The following is a 26,092-nucleotide window of genomic DNA, read 5'->3' as shown; positions in this document are numbered from 1 at the left end:
AATTACAATACAGCCATACCAAAAAAAAAGCAACAAGCCACACAACTACATAAAAGTTGACATAAACATCCACCACAGCGGATTCCCCACGTTCCTCATTGTGATGGAAAGCAATAAAGTCCAAACTTCTTCAGCTTTTATTCTCACGCGGTTGGGGCAGTCGAACCATCTGCAGTCGGGGCGATCAAAGCTCCCACAGCCAGTGGTCGAAGCCTCTGCGTTGAAGCGATCGAAACTTCCGCGTCGGGGCGGTCGAAGTTCCCGTGTCGGAGCGGTTGAAGCTACCGCGTTGGGGCAGTCAAAGTTCTCGCGGTTTGGAGTTCCCGACGTCGGTCTCTAACCATAGACCGCGAGCTCCGTGATGTTAAAGTCTGCAGGCACCCGCGGTTGGAGCCGAGAAGTCGATCCCTGGCTGCACGATGGTAAGTCCGCAGGCTTCCGCGGGAGAGCACTCAAAATCAGTCTCCAGCAAAGGCCGTCAATTCTTCAATATTAGGCCGTAGTGCGGATGGAAATAAGATACGGAAAAATGTTGCATCTCCGTTAAGATTAATAGTCTATATTGCAGAGCAAGGACTCCAGCTGATTTATCCAGGTAATTTATCCCTTTGGTTATGTAAAGACCACATGAACAAAACAATCAACACAACTGTTGGTAAATTTCAAAAGTACCATCGAGGGAAGTTTAAAAACTGTAAACTGTAAAGATCTTTGTGTTGGTTAATTAAGGAGATCCAAACATAAGTCAGTAGTTAAGTGGAGGAATGGAAAAGCAATGATTATTCATTTTGGATAAGTAGGGTTCTTAGTCTTTCTACTTACCAAAGAGTAACAACCGTTCAAAACAATGTGAAATCCTCGAGTTGCAAACTTCCTCCAAATCTTCAGCTGATTATAGAGTCATACAGCACAGAAACATGCCACTGGGCCCCATTCATCCAAGCTGACCAAGATGGCCCATCTAAGCTTGTTACATCTGCCTGCGTTTGGCCCATATCCCTCAAAACCTATCCTATCGCATACCTGTCCAAGTGTCTTTTTAAATGCTGTTCGCATTAATTATACCTTTGTTAAAATAAATTCCAGAGTTTTAATAAAAAGTTGTTAAAACTATTCTCCAATGCACAAAATATTTCTATCCTAAAGATTAAGTGATCCAAAGGTGAACTGAAACTTTTTTTGGCACGTCTCAAGAACACAATAGCAACGGGTATAGGTCATTGTGCCCTTCAAACATGTCCGTCATTCAATATCATGCTGATCTGCCTCAGGCCTCAACACCTTTTCTGTGCCAGTTTCAGACGCCTCAATTCCCATGAACTTTCATAAAATGTATCTACCACCTCTTTAAATCTCTCCTATGTCCCTGCCCCCTGCCCCCCCCCCCCCCCCCATCCCCCCCAAATATTTTGGATTTTTTAAGACAAAAAACAAATCTCAGAAATAAATTGTTGATATCCAATCATCAAACTAAATAACAAGTTGAAGTTAATTGCAACTGTTCTTGAGCACTTAAATATGTTTTACTGCAAAATCTATTAATGGTGTTATCAAAGCGTGACCAAATACATTCATCATTAAGATGCAAAAATATACAATGCTACATTGTACATGATAAACACGATTGTCCAGTCACATAAGATAGACACAGAAAGTTGGAGTAACTCAGCGGGTCCGACACCATCTCTGGAGAAAAGGAACAGGTGATGCTTCGGGAGTCACAGAGTTCTGCACTGCTATGAAATTGGTTTTGACTTCGCTGCCACAGCTGAAAACCATTATATATTATTGGTGTCAAGCACTTTATAACTGAAAGATCCCAGATACAGGTCCTCAGACCAAATCCTGAAGTGCCTCAGCAAGGATTTTTGAAAATCCAGGTAGGTTGAACTGTAGGTAAGTAGGTTGTCTGGTCCCAGATTATTCTAAAGATATCACTTTCCATCTTTTCTTAGATCATTAACACCAAAAAAGTAATCAACTGCACTGGATTTGTCTGACACAACAAGCTGTAGCTGTACTTGAATGGCTTATTAAACCATAAGAACAGGCAAAATATGAAACAATAAACAATCAGTTCGATTAACTTCTCCAGCAGATTGTTTGTTGCTCTAGATTCCAGCATCCGCAGTCTCTTGTGTCTCTGAATATGAAACAGATGTTTCTCTGCAACATTTGCATACTTTTGGGACCAACATTATTTGCTGCATTCAGCTTATTCAGCCATTCCCTGACAATAAATTTGCTAAAAGTTTCCTTCTCTGATGGTAGGTGGTCAAGAGCAGACCGAAATGTATCTTTGCATCTATAAATGATTAATTTGGTCTTGTCTTGTACACTCTTGTGTTCAGCCTGCCTCCCATGAACTGTTTAATTCTGCACTGTTACTCATAATTGGATGTGGCAGGGCTGAAGCTTTGATCTGAACCATTCATTTTGGGATCACTTAGCTGTATCTGAAACATGCTGCTTTAATTATTTAGTAAACATTTTGTCTTGCAGCTTCACTCGGTAGGTAAATCAATTTCAGGTGCAAACGATGTCTGTCTTGACATATTCTACATATTCACAATAAAGCAAAGTTGGTCCACCAGAGATTGGGGGTAATTGGAGTGCAATAAATATGCAACACCAAGTGTTTATGGATGTGGTGGTAAATGATGATACTGTAACCCATGGCAGTTGGGCCCATTCCACTCTCACCTCGATCCGGATCAGCACATCAAGATTCGAGATTCAATTTAATTGTCACATGTACCAATTAAGGTACAGTGAAATTTGAGTTACCATACAGCCGTACTAAGTAAAAAGCAACAAGACACACAGTCACATAAAATAAAATTTAACATAACCATCCACCACAACGGAATCCACATTCCTCTGTGATGGAAGGTAATAAAGTTCAATCATCTTCCTCCTTTGTTCACCCGTGGTCGGGGCTTTGCCGTTTGCCGCTGCCGACAGTCCGCAGTCTTCTCGTCGGGATGATGGAAACTCCGACATCGGGACTGAATGGAACGCTCTGCGGCATGGAGCTCCCGAATCAGCCTCTTCTTCCTGGAGAACGCGGGCTTCACGGTCCCGCGGTTGGAGCTCTCGACGATCCTCTGCAAAGGATCGCAGCTCCCGGTGTTAAAGTCCGCGCCGCGCCCGCAGCTTGAAGCGCCAGGCCAGTCTCCAGGAAAGGCCGCCAACTACACGTTGTTAGGCCGCAGGGGAGACGGAGAAAAATCTCATATACGTTGAGGTAAGTGATTGGAAAAAGTTTTCCCCAATCCCCCACCCCCCCACATAAAACATACAACGAAACATTGAAACATGGATTTGAGACATACTTAAAATATAAACAGAGAAGGGACGAGACAGACTGTTGGCGAGGCGGCCATTACGAGCGCCACCCGGTGATCATCAACCAGCAAAACGCAGTGTGCACTTTCAAGCTTTTGTATTTCTGACGGATGGGAGCAGGCAGAAGAAGGAATGACTGGGGTGGGACAAGTCTTTACAGTGTTGAATGTTTTTCAGAGGCAGAGTGAAGTGTAGATGGAACCAATGGTTTGAAATCTGGTCTGTGTGATGAACATCTATAACTCTCTGCAATTTCTTGGGCACTGCCGTTCCTGAAGTAAGCTATGATGTCACCTGGCAGTATGCTTTCTATGGTGCATCTGTAGAAGTTTGTTAGTGTCACTGGGTGAATTTTTAAAATTTCAAGGATCAATAACTTGGGAAATATAGGAGGAAATGCGACGGGAAGAGGTTTATCGCCTCCACGGGGAAAATACGAGCAGAATGTGTGAAAATGGGAAAGCTGTGGCCTAGCGTTTGGAAGAAAATAAGAATTAACCAGATTGACACACACACAAACAAGACAAAGACTTTTAGTTATATAGAGATGTGCTCTTTAGTAAGTGATCTTACTATCCATGTAGTTTCTTGTCCTTTATCTTTTTAATGTAATTTTGAACACCTCTGATAAATTGTCCCTTCATTTTCATAGCTCTACGATTAATATTCAAGATAAATCCTGAAGTTCTCCATTGCTTGTATCAGTCTGGAATTATCTTCCCATCACAACTTAAAACCAAATAGGTTTCCACTGATCATCTACCAAATCACAGTGGCAGATCACAACAAAACTGAGGAAATTCAACACCAAAGCGCTTTTTCTACCACTCCCTGCTTGAAACCGAGGATACACTGACAAGAATTGAAAGTTTTAAAGCATTCCACTGGCAATATGTACATGCAGTAATAATTCAGTTGCATAATGAGTTGACAGCACTTCATCTGCATATAGCTCATCTGAGAAGGAACATTCACAATGCAATAAAGCTGTTTTCCAACTTGGAATGGCTTTAATGACAGCTCATTTTTAGTCTCTGAAGCAGCTGGTCCACTTGAAACCGCAGGATCATTACACTAAAATAATATTAGAATGGTATTCTTCACATTGCTGAACAATGGATTTTTACATGCTCCACTTCACCCACCGTTTATTAGGATTCAATATGTCAATATGTGATTGCTTGTGACAATACTGCTTGAAAATGGTTCATATCATTTTGCCTAAATTGGTAAAAAATTAACGTTTTTTTCCTTTCATTCCTTCAATGACTTTCCAAGTCTACTTGCCAACAACTGGGGCGTCTTCAATAAAAAGTCAAATAATGAAACTTCCCATCAAAGTAGTGCTGATGACACAAATTGTAGTATTTAAAAACAAAATCCTAATCAGCCAAAGCTAATTCTGAAGCCTTGAAGTCAACAAAAAAACTCCAATTATCCAATACTTCAATTTTAGGTAACGACAAACCCCTCCTCTTCTCCAATCCCTCTTTCTTACCTGTACCGCACTGGGATTCGCATCTATTTCTCCCCTCCTGGATTAACGGAGTTTTACTGTAAATTTAGGTAGTGTAAGCTTGGTGTCAAATGCCTTTTGATTTACATGGTCTTCTATCTTGGTATTTTCAGGCTTACTTATTTTCATGTACTGGCCCATAGATCTTACAAAGCGTTTCTCAATTAGAGCTGCAGTACTCTTTACAAAATAATATTTATACATGATTAAATGTATTTTTAATTGCAAAGGGGAGTAGAGTTCAGGAAAGACACAAAAGGAGTTATTGGTAGCGGCATCAACCACTAATAATGTCCATAAAAAGAGCACTCAACTGGTTAGTGGCTAAGTTGGAAGCCTCTACCACAAAGCCCAATATTAATAACTTTCTATTCTCAAGTTTTATTTCAGTTAATTCCATTCCCCAAATACTAGATACCAAAAGTTAGTAAATATATTGAAAAAGGTCATGTGACAGGAACAGAATTAGACCATTCGGCCCATCAATTTTACTCCACCATTCAATCATGGCTGATCTATCTCTCCCTCCTAACCCCATTCACCTGCCTTCTCCTCATGACCCCTGAAACTCCATAACTCCCCATAATCCCTGAAAAAGTGCCCCCATCACAAATTCCCAGAATTTTCTTACTGACGAAGCAACCTCTTGGCACTTTATATACACCTTTTCATAATGCCAATAGATCAACTCATTGCTGAAACATAATAATGGATTATTTCGTCCAGTTATCCATGGTATTGCCATGAACAGTTATGGGGAGCTGGAAAATATTCAAGGGACAATGCATTTTGTTATATGGCCTAAATAGTCTGGTATATCAGATACAATAAACTTAACGGTGGACCACTAAAACGAGAAGTAGTTCTTGATAAATTGGTGCACATATTCTCTGAAATAGTTATTTCATAAAATACATTTGAAGGGCAATTTAACAAAAGTGATGCCTGTGAATTCTATGATGAATTCTGCCAATGCTTAGTTATATTGCTTTAATGTCAAGTTAGAACAATATATGGTTCAGTTTAACAATATAATACATTTTAATGAAACATGATGACTATAATATACCAAGTGGAGGTAGAGTAACTGGTGCATAACTACTTCAGCACAGTTTCATTACCATTTCCTTGATTTAAAAGTATTCTATAAATATATCCCTAAAGAAAATCTTTCTCACTTTTACCAATTCCAAAGATAGCAGTTTTTGCTAGAATGTAATGCTGTGAATGCCAGAGGTAACTGAGAGCATTTCTCAATGGTCACATTGATAGGTTATTCAGTTGCATGCCTCATCTTGGAACCTGATGTCCAAACAAAAAAATATATCAAGTGTTATAGTGCAAACTATTTAATAATGGGATAATCATAGACTAACCTCATCCTGTGCTTTCTGTATACCTATTATTGTCAATGACACCCTACCGCAGTGATCATTAGATGATCAGGGACATTGTTGAATTCTCCGTAGTTTAATTTAGGGGGAAAAATATAAAGTGCAATAATAAAACCACTGCAATAAGTTAACCCTACAGACGGACACACTAAATAGACATACTAAATATTTCTGTTTGTAAAAAGTAGCTTGGAAGCACGGGTTGGTGCATTGCTTTTCTTTGTAAAATTTGCTCTTCATTATTCAGGGCCATAAAGAATTCTGCAAGGCAAAAAGGATTCTTGCTGCCACCCAGCTGAGTTCAGCTATCAGTGCAGAAAGGAAATATAATCTGAATCTACAACTCAGTATGATTAGGCTAGGAATTGCTTTTACCAAAAGAGATCACTGAGGGAATTCGCTTCAACACATTTCTTGAAGGGAATTAAATTCAAAAACAGAATGTCTGAACCTGGATCTTGACATTCATCAAAATCTCATCATGCTTTTCCAAATGCAACTTTTGTGCAATGGTAAAGTTCAGGAAAGGCAAACTTATTTAAAAACAAATTCTTCAAGATTAAATGAGGGACCTTTCATCTCTTTTCACAGCCAGATTCTCGTAAAGATCGAAAAGGCATCTTTGTTCTTATTTTAATTTATTTCACTCAATAAAGGCATTGGCAATCTTATTTGCAAAAAAAAGTATATAAATATTGAAGCCCAGCATGCATCTTTTCCCAGTTGGAGAAACCAACTGCAGATCTGCAATCAGGAGAAAGGTTTACAAACCTTTTCAGTCAATCATACAAGCAAACAATCCCACTCGATAGATTTGCTTGGCACCACCACTATGGTTTCACTTATCAACATGCAAATTGCTTGTCAGAGCAGGAATTGAAAAAATATACAAGCCAATGCTAATCTAGCAGTAATTAAGGTCAAATTACAACCAATAGAATAAATCCTATAAAAGGTCATTTTGTTGATAGTGGCATTCCAGGGAATCAGTGGAATGAGGTTCATATTTTAATAACATTAAACTTCAAGTAATACCTCAACGATTTCCTTATCAAAGTTTGCAATTCCCAAACCAGCAAACAGATCAGTGAGCAAAGACTATCAGTCTACTTACTGCGTGCTTGGATTTCATCCGCTCCTCCTCAGTCAATGTTCTCTCCCGCAACACAGCTTTTACGAGGCTATCATTTGAAGCATCACGCTCACGTTCAAGAATTTTGCCGATCTCATCGTGAACATAGCGTTTATCATGTTCAAGCCTGCATTTTAAAACAAGGACAGAAAAATGCACAATCACTTTAGGGCACAAAAATGTCAAGGGCTATCATAAGTTGTGTTCAAGTACTGCAGTTTCAAAACCAATGGCTTGACCAGTAACCAAAAGAAATGCTTGCAACCATGTTTAATCATATAACCGTTTAATCAATCATAACAATTAAACAATTTGAATGAACTTCTCCCAGAATCAGCGGCATCACAGAATCCATCTGACATAGTTGATGTCACATAGGATTCAGCAAATAATGGCATGCATTAGACACAACAATGGCTGTGGCCTTGACATCTTAGCTGAAGTACTCAAAAACGTACTCAACAAAGCCATTTGCTCAACCTGCAAACCAATTCCAGTGCACCAATTATGCCACTATAAAAGTTACCATCAGCAAATCCGAATGGCAATTATTGCTGGAAAATACAGACAACATTGCCTGTACTACTCAAGCCCAAAACATAATTGAGTTTTTAAAAATATACACAGGCAACATTTCTTCCAGTATGAAGGATGACCTATTGCTCCTATTTGGTCCACTTCCAGATTGAATGACACTAGGTCGTAAGATTATGAACATCACTGAAAAGGTGATGAATTTAGTTTCATTTGAAACATTTGTTTAATTTTACTTAAGTTACACTATTTTAGTCTTGTTGCCATAAATTAGAGATGAATAATATAGTCTTATAGCTCCAAGTTAATTGGATTACCAGTGGAACATGTTAAATAAAGTCAGGTATCTTAAAGTAGTAATAAGGAACTGCAGATGCTGGTTTAGACAAAAGGACACAAAGTGCTGGAGTAACTCCATGGGTCAGGCAGCATCTCTGGAGAACATTGGTAGGAACCCAGTCAGAAGAAGCATCCCGATCCGAAACATCACCTCTCCATGCTCTCCAGAGATGCTGCCTAACCTGCTGAGTTACTCCAACACTTTGTATCCTCAGGCACTTAAGTACTGTTAACCGAGAATATAAATTATGACCCCACCTAAATATGTTTAACACTTGGGTTCTGAGTGGAGCATCTACAAAGTATGAACTTTGATGAAGAGATTTCAGTGTGGTCCTACAAATAGTGACATTAGGGTGTTTAGAGTCGAGGAGGGTCAAAATAAAGGGTATATTATTTAGGACTGAAGTGAAGCAGTAAAGATTGTCATGTAGTGGAGGGAAAATACAGGAGAAGCAACATGGTGCTTTCCTGTTTGCCTGGCCTGATCAACTCTAGTCCTGTCAGTGGCTACAAGTCACCGTGAGCTACCAACAGATTAGGGGGTCAATGATCAGAGCATCAGAAAGAAACATGGTGAAGCATCTGCAAGTAGAGAAGTTTGAACAAATGAATAATTTCACAAAATGATGAGAAACAAAATCTGAGACTGGTAGAAACTGAGTGCAAGACCCCTCTTTCTTTTCTGCACTCTTATGTAACATACTTCACGCTTTTTATTCAATTAATGATGGTGGCCATAAGTCATATATAACCTGTGATGGAGGAAGTGGATGCGCCACAACCCATGACCTGTTCTGGTGTTCAAGCATTAGTCTTGTCAGGTAATCCAGGCCAATTTTTAGATGAGTAAGATTTCTCCTGGAAGGATTTGCTAATGAGATTCACAAAGGGAATTCCCACCTGCTTCCTGTGAAGACTCTATTCCCTACTCCCAATTCCTCCGCCTGTGCCGCATCTGTGCCCGGGATGAGGTTTTCCCCATACCAGGGATTCGGAGATGTCCTCATTCTTTATGAAATGAGGGTTCCCCTCTTCCATTATAGATGAGGCTCTCACTAGGGTCTCCTCGATATCCTGCAGCTCCGCTCTTGCTCCCCCTCCCCCCAGTCGTAACAAGGACAGAGTCCCCTCGTCCTCATCTTCCACCCCATCAGCCGTCGCATACAACATATATTCCTCCGCCATTTTCGCCACCTCCAACGGGATCCCACTAATGGCCACATCGTCCCATCTCCACCCTTTCTGCTTTCCACAGAGACTGGTCCCTCCGCAACTCCCTGGTGAACTCGTCCCTTCCCACCCAAACCACCCCCTCTCCAGGTACTTTCCCCAGCAACCGCAGATGCTGCAACACCTGTCCCTTTACCTCCCGCCTCGACTCCATCCAAGGACCCCGACAGTCTTTCCAGGTGAAGCAGAGGTTCACTTGCACCTCCTCCAACCTCATCTATTGTATCCGCTGTTCCAGGTGTCAACTTCTGTACATCGGTGAGACCAAGCGCAGGCTCGGCGATCGTTTGGAAGAACAGACCCTCACATTTCGCTTGTGTAAGCTGACACCACAGCGGTATGAACATTGACTACTCTAACTTCAAATAGCCCTTGCTTTCCCTCTCTCTCCATCCCCTCCCACCTCCCAGTTCTCCCACCAGTCTTACTGTCTCCGATTACATTCTATCTCTGTCCCGCCCAATCCTTTGACATCAGTCTGAAGAAGGGTCTCGACCCGAAACGTCACCCTTTCCTTCTGTTACTCCAGCATTTTGTGTCCACCTTCACAAAGGGAAAACGCTTTTATGCACATTTAGTTCATTAAATGCACAAGTTAGTCTAATTTATGCCCAGTATATTTTTCATTGAATTTGCAAGCCGACAGCATAAAAAAATTAAATAACAAATCTTATTTAAATTTAAAATAAAAAGCCTGAAACACTTAACATTATTTTAATTATACAAAAAAGATATAAATTCAAAAGAGTTCTGAACAATGAATCATCTTGACGCTCCTTGCAGCCATTTCCTTGAAGAAGTGATGACAGTTGCGTGGATTTATGTATCATAGGCATTGGAGCGCAGTTGGGAAAATGTCCGTGAACATCCAAGGACTATCCCAAGACGTGTCCTCATATGCACAAGCATGAAATGCTGAATTTCTCTAATTCATGGAAGAAATGTCAGCAGTTTTCCCATGTCCACACATAATGTTGGTTATTACAATGATAGCAATGTATGGCTAATGCATGGCTAATGTACATACATGTCAATGGTCAAAATGAGTGGAATTCCATTTGTGATTTAATTTTTCAATTCAGTGCGTAAAATAGTTTATCAATTAATAGATAGACATGACCAAATACTGGAATGCAACTTTAAGAAAGGTGAATGTCACATTCACGCTTGCTAATCTGCTTTAAAAAAGCTGCTCTAAAGCATGCATTGCTTGCAGAGAATTTCTGGATGCAGCAGAAAGATATTTCTGATTTAACAATGTCTCTGATATGTAGTGCAGAACGCTTACTTTACTAGTCTTTTAGTTTTGTTTAGTTTAGAGATACAGCACGGAAACAGGCCCTTCGGCCTACCGGGTCCGTGCCGACCAGCGATCCACGCACATTAACACTACCCTACACTCACTAGGGACAATTTTTCATTTACCAAGCCAATTAACCTACAAACCTGTACGTCTTTGGAATGTGGGAGGAAACCGAAGATCTCGGAGAAAACCCACGCAGGTCACGGGGAGACCGTACAAAGTCCATACAGACAGCACCCGTAGTTGGGATTGAACCCGGGTCTCCGGCACTGCATTCGCTGTAAGGCAGCAACTCTACCGCTGCGCCACCGAGTCAGGTATAACGGATGCATTTGGACCGCACACTTCTCATCTAACTCTTACATAAAATCACTGTTCCCCTGAATAATTGTGCGTCTTGACCATGCCAGTTCACATTGTAACAATTAATGACATGGAGTAACTTAGTCAACTACAAGACTTCAGCACTTCATGTCTAAGTGCACCTATTTTCAAAGAATTATGGGCCATTAGTTGCTCTCCCAAAGAAGTTGAACCAGCAGAACTCAAACAGCACGCTACCTTGAATGCCACTTATTGTCAATTGCCAAATGGATGGAGGATAATGTTGTGACACATGTATTAATTAAATATCAGTCCCTTTTCATCAACATTTTAATTCACTCAAAAAAGAATCATGACTGCTTGGAAATCATGCACAGAACCACCATTTCAAATTCAGGAACACGACAATGGCCAACACTCCAGGCAGTGCAGTGCAGAGAGGGTGTTACATTTATGTATTGGAAACTGAACAACTATCTGTTCAGATAGATGATAGGCTTTGTCTCTGCCTCACTGCGCCTGTGACCCAGGTTTGATCCTGACCTCGGGTGCTGTCTGTGTGGAGCTTGCACGTTCACACTGTGATAATATGGGTCTCTTCCGAGTGCTCCAGTTTAACCCTAACCCACATCCCAAAGATGGCAGGGTTAACAGGCCTCTGTAAATTTCTAATAATGTGTAGCAAGTGGAAGTGGGTTAACATAGAGCTTGTGTGAACGGGTGATCAATGGTCAGCGTGTAATCGGTGGGCCAAAGGGCCTGGTTCCATACTGTATCTTTCAATCATTTCAATCAATAAAAATAAAATTAGTTATATTGTTAAGACAAGTAGGCATGCTCTTCTCGTTCCTGGACATATCTTTCTAAACCAATGTTAATAAATAGATTATCCAATTATTTATCTCATCTCTGTCAGCTTCGACTGTGTGCAAAGTGACCGCTGAATAACAAGACAACGGATCAAGTGTATTTAACCAGCAAAAAGTGATTTGAGTTATCTTGAGATCAATTAAAATGTTGATAAATCTTTCTATACATAAAATAAAATTCTGATTTGCTTTGTCTTAAGAGGATCCTCGCCTTAGAAAATATTTTTGAAAGATCTGCCTGGATCAATGAGAACAAAATGATGTAACATATTTAAATACTCTCACTGAGGAATCTGTCCAGGTACTTTATGTAATATTAATGGATGTGAAATGCACTTTTTAAACCTTATTTTAATATTTAATGGTCAAGTTAAGTGCCTTTCTAAACTGAAGCTTGGCATTTTTGCTTCAGTTTAAATCGCAGGAGAATAGGTCAGATCTCAGGGAATCAAACAGCCCAATAAAACTATTTCCCACTTGTTGATAAATAAACAAAGGAGATATAAGTAGGAGTGCGACCTAGTCCTAGGAGCTTGTTCTGCCATTTAACAGGATTTCGACTGATCTTCAGTCTCTCCAGCTTTTCAAAATATCCTTCTTTGCTTTAACTTCCTGATATTTCGAATAATACCTTTGTCTTGAATTTATCAAATGGCTGAAAATTCAAATTCCTCTACAAAAAAGAATCTAAAGATTTGCAATTCCAGAAAATTCATCTTAATTTCAAAGGACTGACCACTTACAGTGAAACTAATCCCGACTACTAAAAGGAAACTACAGCTGTCAATGTATTATCACAGCTATACTCCTGGACATTTACTTAACTGATCCACTGTATATATTGCAGCCTCTTATTTTGATTTACAGCAGACATTTGATGAGGTCTCACACAAGAAGTTAGTCAAGGTGAGAGGATTTGGAATTGGGGATAATATAGTGGCATGGATTGAGAATTGCTTAACAGACCAACAGCAAAGATTATAGTGAGGGATTTAGACCTCTAAATATTAAATGGGGCTGACATAATACTTGGATGGGATGGATCTGATTAGGTGGAGGTATGTGTGACTAGTTTGGTTAGACACGTTGGAACAAAGGGCCCATTTCCATACTGTATAGCTCTATTGCTAACTGAGATTCTTATTTCCTATTATATTATTTTATTCAAAGATATCAATGAAGTTAATGCTCAACAAATGCTCTTTTTCTCAGTCCAGTTTTTAATTATCAACTGAGACACCGGCATTCTTTTATTGTTTCTATATATTTATTTGCATTGCTGATCCCAGCCCTTTAAAATTGAGTAAAAAGCATATGCTGATGCATCCATTGTTAAATTTACCAACACAACTGGTGAGAGCAAATTTACGGATATTAGACTTTTAAAAACTATTTTGAATGAATGTTGATATAAATGGAGCTGATGATGAAACCAAAGGAAGAGGTTAAAGTGTGTCAGATAGAATTTGAATTATAGTTTTCAAGCATAGAAACAGATTGTCCAGCATCATGACAATGACACAAACTAGTTTTTGGAAGTAAAAAGGTAGGTCAGAATTTAAATGTAGATTGGTCCGGTGCAAACTATGCACTATTGAACTGACAATGAAAAAATCCTCTATTTATATACACCTGAACGCAACTTACACAGCTTCTATTGATAAAAGCATACTTGTTATATAATATGCTATTATTTGAAAAACCATTAAATGCAGAATAACTATGTCAAATTACCAAAATTCTTCCCAACTAATGTTACTAAATCAGATTTAATGGGTTACACATCTCATCTGTGACTTTTATTTCGCTTACTATGCAGAAAAGTGTTGCTTTTACTTAGATAACAATACAGGTGATTTCAAACGGCTGGATGCAGAAACGTTGAGTCATATCATACCCACTTCGCTGAGAATCTGTATGAAATTCATTTCTCCACAACCATCCCACAACAAATACAGATTTGGAGGATAAAACTGGACACTAATGGTTGCTCATTACATCACAATTTGAATGAATATACAAAATAATTTCTATTCACAATAATGGTGAAGTTTAAAGAAAAGCCAAAGTTTTTGACTGGAAGCTGGTGAAAAGCAAAGGGTGAATCTCTCTTGGCACAATTCTTCAGCTTCCGTCACTAATCAGACATATGTACAAAACTTGATGGTGAGTGTGAAAATGAAACTCTGTGCAGGCAATGAAAATATATAATCCACAGATCATTAGCCCATGGAATAAAAATTCAAAGCTAAAATTTGATGCTGAAACACTATTAAATGGGCTCATTATTTTCTGTTAAAGTAACTGATTCTTATATATATATAAAATGAATATTAATAACTCAAGTAGTTTGTATTAGACATTATCGATTCAAAAATTTCATTTTTTACGAGTGTCCCCTGAAGGGCTTTCCTTTTCTTGAATGAGGCTCATTTATCCTATTTTTTTTTTGCTCCCTGTTAAAACATATTGAACTGAACCAACATTCATATGCATGAATGAGAGCCTTGCACTACACTTTGCCAATATCATTTTTTCCAATTTTAATGTATGTATCATATAAATATCTAATTTGGGGGGGATTTCAAATTAAAATTTCAGGTCATGGAGCCTAATTCCATCGGTTTTAGTGCACTGTCCAAAGCAGCAATGAACAAATTAGTCTGCCTCTGCATCATATGCCATAAAGAAACAGATAAGTATGGACAAGTGTGTAAAAACATTAAGCTAACATATTTTCAAACAACAGGCAAGGCATATTTTAGCAAGAACCAATACCTCTGTTAGGTTTTAATTATAACAAAACAATCGAATAAGGATTAATGATGTGGTAGGTTGCAGAATTAAGTCAATCGCAAAATCCAAATCCTTGTAAATACTATTTGCTTAGAATTGTACTTTTTACATAAATGGAGCCAAACTCTTATTTCCTCAGAATATGGAGAAAGCCGGGTTGGATTCTTGATCCTTATCACAACACGGTTGCAAATGTTTGAGGGTCTCCAATGAGATACATAGTAGCTCAGGACCGCTCTCTAGTTGATAGGATAGCTCAGTTGCCCGATAACAACTGAGAAGAAACTGTTCCTGAATTTCGAAGGTCAGAATCTGCATTTTCACACTTTACTAGTTATAGGAGTTGTATTAGGCCATTCGGCCCATCGAGTCTACTCCACAATTCAATCATGGCTGATCTCTGCCTTCCAATCTAATTTTCTGCCCTTCTCCCCATAACCCTTGACACCCAATCTAATCAAGAATTTGTCTATCTCTGCCTTAAAAACATCCACTGAAATTGCCTCACAGCCCTCTGTGGCAATGTGTTCCACAGATTAACTACCCTCAGACTAAAGAAGTCCCTCCTCATCTCCTTTCTAAAAGAGCGCAATCTTTATTTCTGAGGATATGACCTCTGGTCATAGACTCTCCCACCAGTGGAAACATCCTCCCACTTCTATACCTCGTCTGATTAGAGGCAGTGACCGTGGGTGAGATTTGTTCTTGATTATACTGGTGGCCTTGCCGAGGTAGCATGAAGTGTAGATGAAGTCAATGGAATGGAGATTGGTTTGAGTGATGGTCTGGGCTACATCAAACATTCTCTGTAATTTATTGCGGTCTTGGATGGAACTGTTCCCAAACCATGCTGTGATGCATCCCGACAGACGTTGGTGAGCGTTAGGGCAGGTCATTTTTCCTTGGAATCTTCCTGTTAACCGTTTTCAGTGGTTGAATAGTTGATAGGTTGCCATTAAATTTAATTGGAAACTCTTTAGTTCTATTCTGCATTGAACACATTGCTGTCTTTGCTGTATTCTCACCTGGGAGTTAAAAATAAACAGTGTTCATGCTCATCTATGAAGAATAGATCAGCATGTTATGAGCCCATTAGCTACTGGCATCAATTGACTCAATGGAAGAGGAAGGATAAAAAAGATCGAAAAGAGAAAATGCAGAAGTATAAATAAACTGATAACACAGATGTTAGAATTAAGAATTGTTCATTGGGAGAAATCCCATTGTGCTAGTTTACATTTATAGTTACATTTATACGTACGCATATAATTAGCCCTACATGTAATCCCAATTAATTTCTCAAACAATTCTGTATTACATCACAGTCTCTTAAATAAGGTATATGGTAGAAAGTTTTAAAGCTTAGAAATGTAAGGAACCAGTACTAAATCTGGAATCATTCCTTCAAATGGTATCAGAGCAGTTCAAGGCTGATTATCCTTCTGTGTGTTTGCTCCTGACAATTCCAAAACATTTTTAGCATCACTGTGTTACGAATCAGGTGTGATGAAATACTCTCCATACGCCAAGATGATTGAAACTCCAACAAGAGTGAACAAACTGAACACCACACTGAATACTCTCTCCTGCTCATTTGATATCCATCCATCACCTTCGACAGGTATTTTATCACCAGTGTATGATGGCTGTATTGCACTCAGTTCCTCGCCTAGGCTGCACCAATCCACCAAATCACACACTATGCAATATACGAAAGTGACCTCCAACTACCTTCCGTGCAGAAACATATGCTGGGTAAGAAATGCCAGGCTTGTCAGAGAGCCACACGATGTTATTTGAAAATATAAAGACTATGGTTCAAAGCTTTAAAGCTGGTGCCAGGGTCAAATGGTTATAAATGGCTTGCGGTTGTGGCTCGGTAGGTGGTGGCGGGTTCCTTTAGTTAGTTCATTTCAGGATCGTGCACCATCACTGATGCCTGCATCTTTTATCCACCCATTTTCAATGTTCAGCAAGTAGTGGTAAGGTATCTTCTTAATGTTGCAGCTCCTCCAGCAAGGTATTCTCACAGACTTGTTGAGTTGGGAGTTCCAGGATTTGGACTCAAACTTGATTAATAGCTGTAATAGCTGATATTCTTCAAGGGAGTTGTTTAGGAAAGACCTAAACCAGGTCATACAAATAATTTATTCCAGTATTCTATAACGAAAAGAGCTTGTGCAAGACAGCATCGCATTCAAAATAAGAATGTTGCCTTTGAAGGAAGTCAACAAAACCACAAATGTAGTCGACCAGAATCTTCTGTTGCTTCTGCAAAAGGTTTGTTGGCAGCAATTGATAAAAATGTACTCCATCAAATTATCTATGGAATCATCCCACAAACCGCTAGTTTTATAAAGGGAAGTGATTATCTAAATGTTATATGTTTTAAATTGTGTTTCTGCAACACGCATTTTTTATTGCTGAGCCTGATTAGGAATTCTCTTACTGCTGACCAATTTAACATTTTCAGATACAACACTGCTGAACCTATGGCTATTTGGGTCAATTCAGTGTGAAATAATCATCACAAACCAATTTGAGAACCAAGTTCAAGTACTTTCCCAAGTGATTGCCTTCCTCTGTTTAAATGCAGAGAACCACTCATCTGCAAAGTAGATTCTGCTGCAAATTTTACTTCAGCTACATGTTCCATTTTAGATGTGTGTGTTGCTCTGTCGGGTCAGAGAAAAATCACGAGCAGAACTCAGTGCAGTCACAGTTACACAACAATGACCAGACACAGAGCTCATCTCCAAGTTTATGAGGCATAGCACCATCTGCTGCTGTTTCCAGCTGCCTCCTCACTACAAAGATGAATACTGCCTATTACATGGAATCATTTACTGACACATTTGCAGAGCACCAAATCCCTGGATAATTTAATCCCTCTCATTTGTGGCTTGCATTGGTTAATCGGGTTCATCACATGCAGCAAAGCCGCCTCCATTCCATGCCACCTTGATTCTGGTGATACGAGAATCCATGGATTCACTTTTCTCTTCCATAAAGCTTCCATAAAGCTTCTTTGTTGCCTTGATTTAGTGAATGACACAATTGTCATGGGATTAAAAGACATTGTTTGCAACAATCGCAACTAATCAACAGCAATGATGAATATTCACAAATATCAACTCTATATTAACACCAATTTGACTAGACATCAGCGAATCAACTAAAGAAGTCATGGAGTAATACAGTGTGGAAACAGGCCCTTCGGCCCAACTTGCTCACACCAGCCAACATGTCCCAGCTACACTAGTACCACCTGCCAGCATTTGGTCCATATCCCTCCAAACATGTCCTATCCATGTACCTGTCTAAATGATTCTTAAATGTAGGGATAGTTCCTGCCTCAACTTCCTCCTCTGGCAACTTGTTCCATACACCCACCACCCATTGTGTGAAAAAGTTACTCCTTGGATTCCTATTAAATCTTTTCCCCTTCACCTCGAACCAATGTCCTTTGGTCCCCACCTCCACATCCCCTCTCCTCCTCCCTCTACCCCCCTCTCCCACTTCCTACCCCCTCCCTCTCTTCTTCCCCCCCTCCCCTCACCCTCTCCCCCCCTCTGTCTCTCTTTCTCGGCCCCGTGGAGTGGGTAGAGAGAGAGGGGTGGGGGGGAGGGGGGGGGGAAGAGGAGATGGAGGGGGTAGGAAGTGGGAGAGGAAGAGGGGGGGGGGGGGGAGGTAGAGGCAGCACCTACCCAGGCCATAGAGCGGACTCCACCCGAGCTAGGCTGTGGCCGGCGTGGACCAGAGCGAGGCACGGAGCGATCTGGGGACGGTGAAAAGCAGCGGGAGGCCGGCCGATCGTGGCTTCCGTGAGGGTAAGCCCACCCACCAGCGTGGCAGACGATTGGGCGGGGAGGACGCAGAGGAGGTCGTCCCCTGTGACGGCCTCCATGGCCACTTTTTCACTGCGCTTGTTAACGACCGCCGCCATGTTGTAGAAATTGAAGGAGCCCAGCGGAGCGGCTGCACGACTTGAGCACATGTTCAATGACTTCAATCCAGAGCCCTGGGGGGGGGCTGGGATCATGAGATAAATCTCTACCGGAACATGTAAAATTTTCCCCGTTACCGCGTGGGGGTTTTGGAGGAGACGTGAATCAAAGAAAAAATTCAAGCAAGCAAGCAAACCCACAAGTAAACATCCAAAATCCGAGTTTTATGATAATATAGATAAACACAGCCCTGTATTATCATAAAAAGGCTCCCTTGATCCTGGCACAAATTTTATTCCAATAAATCATGTTATTCGTTTGAAATATGAACACCTATGTCAGGATGTTATCCATTGACGACAGCTCAGTCTTCAGCACCGTAATATTGAGTAAGCTCATCTGTACGCTTCCAGACCTTGGCCTTTGGGCTACCATCGGCAATTGGCTTCTGGATTTCCTGACTGGCAGACCTCAGTTGGGTTGGAATTGGTCATAATATTTTCTCTGCTTGACCCTCAACTCTGGTGCTATTCAGGCTTGTGCGCTTAGTCCCTTGCTCTACTCCCTGTATTCCCATAACTATGTGGTAAAGTACAACGCCAAATTGATCTTAAATTCTGATGATGATACCACTGTTGTCAGCCAGATTAACAATAATGACGAGAGGAAATACAGGAAAGTGATCGAGAATCTGAATAATAATGTAACCCATAACATCAGCAGGATGAGGAGATCAAGAAAGTGCATCAGCATATTTACTTTCTTAGGGTCTGAGAAGATTCGGCATGTCCACAAGGAATCTTTCAACCTGTCATGTTATAGAAAATATTCTGACTGGATGCATCTAGGACTGGTGTATGGCAACTGCTCTGTTCACGACCATATGAATTAACAAAGAGCAGTTAACGTTGCCCAGTCCATCAGAGCCTCGTTATCTCCTTCCATCCAGTTTATTTTCACTGTGCGTGGCCAGGAAGTCTCTCAAGTATCAAGGATGCCCACCCCCTAGCCTTTCCCCTTTCTCTCTTCTACATTTTGGCTTTTAAACTCTTAGCAACATAAGAACATAGAAAATAGGTGCAGGAGTAGGCCATTCAGCCCTTCGAGCCTGTACCGCCATTCAATATGATCATGGCTGATCATCCAACTCAGTATCCTGTACCTGCCTTCTCTCCATACCCCCTGATCCCTTTAGCCACAAGGGCCACATCTAACTCCCTCTTAAATATAGCCAATGAACTGGCATCAACTACCTTCTGTGGAAGAGAATTCCAGAGATTCACCACTCTCTGTGTAAAAAATGTTTTTCTCATCTCGGTCCTAAAAGACTTCCCCCTTATCCTTAAACTGTGACCCCTTGTTCTGGACTATAAGATCCCCGCTCAACATCGGGAATAATCTTCCTGCATTTAGGGAAGGGCACCTGTAATTATGTGGATTTAGGGGAGGGCATGTAAATGGGAGGGGGATTTAGAGGAGGGCACCTTTAAATGGTGAATTAGGAGGGCATCTGTAAATGGTGAATTAGGGGAGGGCACCTTTAAATGGTGCAGTAGGGAAGGCATCTGAAAATTTAGGGTAGATTTAGGGGAGAGCACCTGTAAAGGAGCAATACAATATGAGCAACAACTGAAGCTTTACAACAACAACTGGTGTTGTTACACCAATCCACGTAACAATCTCATATAATTCTTTTCCCCATTAATTTATTCTCACGTGTACCGAGGTACAGTGAAAAGCTTTAGTCGCGTGCAAACCAGTCAGCAGAAAGACAAAACATGATCACTATTGAGACAGCTAGAAGGCTACATCCTGTATAACTAGGTAGCTAGCTAGATGGCTACATGCTGGATAGCTTGGTAGATAGCAAGACTGAGCTACATACTGGATAGCTAGGTAACTCTTGTAAGCCCTGACATCACACTTAAAAGCAACTGCTTCACAATGGCTATCAGACTACTGAACTAATCACCTCTTTCACAACCCTTCCCAGTAATGCTGCCACATAATCTTACTCTTAACTCTACCTCATTCGGATATTCTATACTTTTGTATACTATTTTAGTTTTACTTCAGGTTGCACTATAATTTTGGCACCATTCTGCTGTATTCATTGTTGTATATTTTTTATTTATTTTTTTACTCTGTGAGTTCATGTAAAACAAGGAATTTCGTAAGACCTCTAGTCTTATCCTTTATCAGATTATAATCAAGAGACATTTATTTAGGCACAAATAGGCAAGGCATAGATAGATAAAGACAATGTCAGCAATTGGGATGTGTAAGCAGGAACTGTAGAGGTTTACACCGAAGACAGACACAAATGCTTGAGTAACTGGCAGCACCTCTGGAAAGAAGGAATAAGCGACGTTTCGGGTTGTTCCTTCTATCCAGAAATGCTGCCTGTTCCGCTGAGTTACTCCAGCATTTTGTATATATCTTCAGCAAATGGGATGTTATGTCGATGGGCAAAAACGTGAGGACTGATAGTCTGATAAAGGATAAGGCTAAGTATAATCTCTTGTTATTATTGGAAATTGGAAATTATTGGAAATTCAACTTGGGCATTATGCATCAGCTCGTAATCCTTCATGTGCAACTGAAAAGAATAAATCTTGTCAGCTAGTCAGCTGACCAAATGCAATCCATGCTTTCAAAAGAAAATGTTGAGAAAACTTAGTGGGACAAATACCTGCCTTGGTACAATACTGAGGTAGATTTTTATGTCAAAATGATGGCATTTGTCTTATTACCAGGATGTTACAACAATGTCAGGCAAGGGGCAGTTGTTCAGTTAAATACAGAAAGTTTGAAAATTCAGTGAGTTGTGAACCTTTTGTCAGCATTGTGAAGTAATGTTTCACTGACTGGTAAAACTCTGACATTAATTGTACTTACAGCATGACATTGTATCCACAGCAGAACTTAAAATTAAGATGCAAATTTAAATGAAATTAAATTTAAAAATTAAATTTAACTTTAAATTCCTGTCATTTCGATCCAAGCTCTCTCTCAGGCATTTAAATTATTAATTGCATTAAATCTATCACTGGCATGAAATGTCATAACCTGATATATTTTATTCATTGTATTGCTATGCTATGACCTGAAAAAGAACAAACTTTACCAACTTGCAATGACTTAGAGAAGGTCCATTGCTCAACTGCACTTCACATTGTATCTTGTTGTTTGAACGACATTTAACGTTAAATTAACGCACATTTTAATCAGTATTTTGTATATTATAGATGTTCCAATTTTAAGTTTTAACTTTTTTACTTAAAGTATTACTGCTTTGCCACAACGTGCATTTCTTAACATGTTTGATTTCACTTGTACATGGCCCACAAGCAGCCTTGCAACTAGTCATACTGCAATTACATGGGAACGCATATGCTGAGAGAATGGAGCAACTGGGCTTGGAAACTCTGCAGTTTAGAAGGATGAGAGGATATCTTATTGAAACATATAAGATTATTTAGGCTTTGGACTCGCTAGAGGCAGGAAACATGTTCCCGATGTTGGGGGAGTCCAGAACCAAGGACCAATAAGGGGTAAGCCATTTAGAACAGAGAAGAGGAAACACTTTTTCTCACGGAGAGTTGAGAGTCTGTGGAATTCTCTGCCTCAGAGGGCGGTGGATGTCGGTTCTCTGGATACTTCAAGAGAGTGGTAGATAGGGGTCTTAAAGATAGCGGTCAGTGGATATGAAGAGAAGGCAGGAACGGGGTACTGATTGGGGATGATCAGCCATGGCCACATTTGCTGGCTCAAAGGGCCGAATGGCCTACTCCTGCACCTATTGTCTATTGTCTATTGTCACACATTTATTTGTTCCAATTTTTCGAGCAGAAACAAGGCATTACAGATGTTGGTTTACACAAAAGGACACAGTGTTGGAGTAACTCAGCAGATCAGACAGCATCTCTAGAGAACATGTTTCGGTTCGGCATCCTTCTTCAGACTGATTGTAAGTGGAGTGGGTGGGAAGAATGCTGCGAGAGTAGGCAGGACAATGGGCACAGGTGAGGGGGAGGAATAAATGCCAGAGATTAATGCAGGTGTGAAACAGACCTATTGAAGTCGCAAATTGTGAAGCCAGAGGAAGGAATGGAGGAGGGGAAAGGAGGACAGGAGAAATCGGTGTGTGTCCAGGAGGGATACGGGAGAGGGGTGACGGGGTCATTATTGAATTATTTGTGCTTATAGGGAATAAATTGTTCAAAATTATATTTTTGTTTGCAGACAGTTGTGGGGGGAGTAGAATTAGTACATTACTAGTTCTAAATTTAGGGCAGTTTAACAAGGTGAATATTCCATTCAGAGCAATTTTGTTTCAGTAAATGCTCTGATGGCAGCAGCATACTTCTATCCACATCAATCCACGTATCAAACCCGCTTTAAATGGATGTAAATCACAAAGATCTAATGCCAGGCAGGATTGCGTAGCAGACAACGCTTATCTACTCTGCCATTGAGTTTTTAGTCACTGTGGAGGCAGTCTATTATTTTGTTAAGCATTCTAGCTTAAGCAGATCATGCAAAAAAAAAGTATTAATTACTTTGCACTCACTGAGACAACAAGCTTATGAGAATTCATCTTCTATTCCATCAAAATATAAGTGGATAGGATATCTCAAATGCTTTGTCATATTTTGACAATGATGATGTTCGATTCCAGGACTTTCTTCCAAGTTCAAACTCTGGTACATCTCTCCTGTTTCTCTCCCAAATGTATGATCTCATAGTTTATCCAAATCCACTCAGTGAGTTACATATTCTTTCACAATCTGTGCATCGTGTAATTACTCATCCTGTGCATTATGTCAAAAAGCCTGCTCATCCCTCCACGACTGCACCATTTCAATTCAATCCACTTGACTACAAATTCACACGGTGGCAAGAATATTATGTTTAGTTCTGGGCGCCATGTTATAGGAAACTTGAAAGGCTTCAGAAAAGATTTACGAGGATGTTGCCAGGACTAGAGGGTGTGAGCTATAGGGAGAGGTTGAGGGGTGATCTTTATTCCATGGAGCGCAAGAGGATGAGGGGTGATCTTATAGAGGCGTACAAAATCTTGAGAGGAATAGATCGGGTAGATGCACTTGCCCAGTCTCTTGCCCAGAGTCGGGGAATCGAGGACCAGAGGACATAAGTTCAAGGTGAAGGGGAAAAGATTTAATTGGAATCCGAGGGGTAACTTTTTCACACAAGGTTGGCGGGTGTATGGAACAAGCTGCCAGAGGAGGTAGTTGAGGCTAAGGACTATCCCATTGTTTAAGAAAACGTTAGGCAGGTACATGGATAGGACAGGTTTTGGGGGGATATGGAGCAAGAGCAGGCAAGTGGGACAAATGTAGCTGAGACATTGTTGGCCGGTGTGGACAAGTTGTGCCGAAGGGCCTGTATCCACACTGTATCACTCTATGACTCTAAGAAAGGCATTATGTGCGTAAAGGTGCAGAAAAGAGTCATGGTAGAAGGATGAGAGGGTATCTTATAGAAACATATAACATTCTTAAAGAATTGGACAGGCTAGATGCAGGATAAATGTTCCCGATGTAGGGGGAGTCCAGAACCAGGGGTCACAGTTTATGAATAAGGAGTAGGCCATTTAGGACTTAGATGAGGAAAAACATTTTCACCTAGAGAGTTGTGAATTTGTGGAATTCTCTGCCACAGAAGGCAGTGGAGGCCAATTCACTGGATGTTTTCAAGTCAGGGTTAGATTTAGCTCCATTGGGGCTAAATCAATCAAGCGATATGGGGAAAAAGCAGGAATGGGGTACTGAATTTAGATGATCAGCCATGATCATATTGAATGGCGGTGCTGGCTCGAAGGGCCGAATGGTCTAATCCTGCACCTATATTTTTATGTTTCTATGATGCCGTTACCGATTTGGAGAGTTTGAGTCATAAAGGGAGGCTGGATAGGCTGGGAGTTTCTTCCCTGGAGTCCAAGAGGCTGAGCAGCAACCTTATAAATATATAAAAATAAGATCATGTGGAATGTAGGTACTGTGGCTTTTTCCCAGGACAGAGACATCTAAAACTACAGAAAATAGATTTAAGGCGAGTGAGGATAGATTAAAAAAAGGTAGAGGGGCAACCTTTTCACACAGATTATGGTGGGTATATGGAACAAGCAGGAAGCAGCTGCAGAGGTGGGTACAATTACCAATGTTGAAAAGTCATTTTGATTGGTACATGGATAGAAGTTCGGAGAAATACTGGCCAAACTGAGGCAAATTGGACTACCTTGGATAAACATCTGGCTAGGACTCTTCCAGTAAACTCACTCTTCACATCTGAAGAAAGGTCCCGAACCGAAAAGTAATCTATCCATTTCTCCAGAGAGAGTATAGATTTATGATCAGAGGGGAAAGGTTTAAAGGAGACGTGTGGGGCTAGTGTTTTTATACAGTGAGTTTATAGCATTTATTTTGAGATAATTTAAAATGCTTTTCAAAACCAACCATTTTAAATAAGCATGTCCAATTCCTCTGCTCCTTACTTCTCTTTGGAGACTTATTCCCTGTTCCAGAATCTATTACTAAGTTTAAATAGCCTGTGGGACCTTTCTTTTCCATTGTGTGCAAGCAAATCCCCAGGCCATGTTCATATACATCTTCATACTGTTGCTGTTCAAGGCATTACTGAATTGAAAATTGTTGACCAACTTACATCTCTCTAGGTTTTGTATTAAGAAATGTTGCCATTTTAGAGAACATTTATTTAACAAAAACTCAATGCTATTTTGTGATAAAATTAATGATCAAATCAAAAAAGTCACGGATTAATTTATCGCACTAATTAAAAAACAATCTGTGACACTAATGCTTATTGAGATGTCACTGAAATATTAAATGAGTCAGGCAAATTCTCACACTTCCCACTTTTAAATTCTGGGGAACTATCTTCGCCATTATTGCACCAGTGACTGCAAAATTACCATTAGTTTTCAGTGTAGTGTTTGATATGTCCCAAGATTATGAAAGCAATTATAAAAATCAAAATTATTTATATCTTCCTCTATTTTCTTCTTTTGTTGTTCAGCGATTCAATTGAAAATGAACTAAAAAGAGGGTCCTAAAACGTATTATCAAATTGAAAACTAGACTCCCTTGTTTCTGCTGTTTTAATGCATATTATCTCAGGATGTTTCACAGGAGCATTACCAAATAGAATTTGACACAACCAGAAAGAGGTACATGGGTAAATGAGCAAACATCTGAATAATTTACAGGATTTAAAAGAGCATTGTTTATGAGAGAAGAGGTTGAGATGCAGCGGTGAATTACAATGCGTCACCTTTAGATGTTCTCCAGAGATGCTGACTGACCCAATGAGGTAC

General features: G+C 40.1%; 1 protein-coding gene across 1 annotated transcript in view; it reads right to left on the bottom strand.

Moving 5' to 3' along the window:
* chchd3a (coiled-coil-helix-coiled-coil-helix domain containing 3a) overlaps positions 1–26,092 on the bottom strand; it is a 209,450-nt gene that overhangs the window by 131,726 nt on the left and 51,632 nt on the right. Inside the window, exon 4 of the mRNA XM_055653388.1 lies at positions 7,373–7,517. Within this exon, the coding sequence (XP_055509363.1) occupies positions 7,373–7,517 (145 nt within the window). The remainder of the gene's footprint in view (positions 1–7,372; positions 7,518–26,092) is intronic.

This window comes from Leucoraja erinacea, chromosome 22 (genome assembly GCF_028641065.1).
Source record: "Leucoraja erinacea ecotype New England chromosome 22, Leri_hhj_1, whole genome shotgun sequence".
In the NCBI taxonomy this organism is placed as follows: Eukaryota; Metazoa; Chordata; class Chondrichthyes; order Rajiformes; family Rajidae; genus Leucoraja; species Leucoraja erinaceus.
Note: the sequence above shows the minus strand (reverse complement) of the source record. Positions and strands in the feature narration are given on the sequence as shown.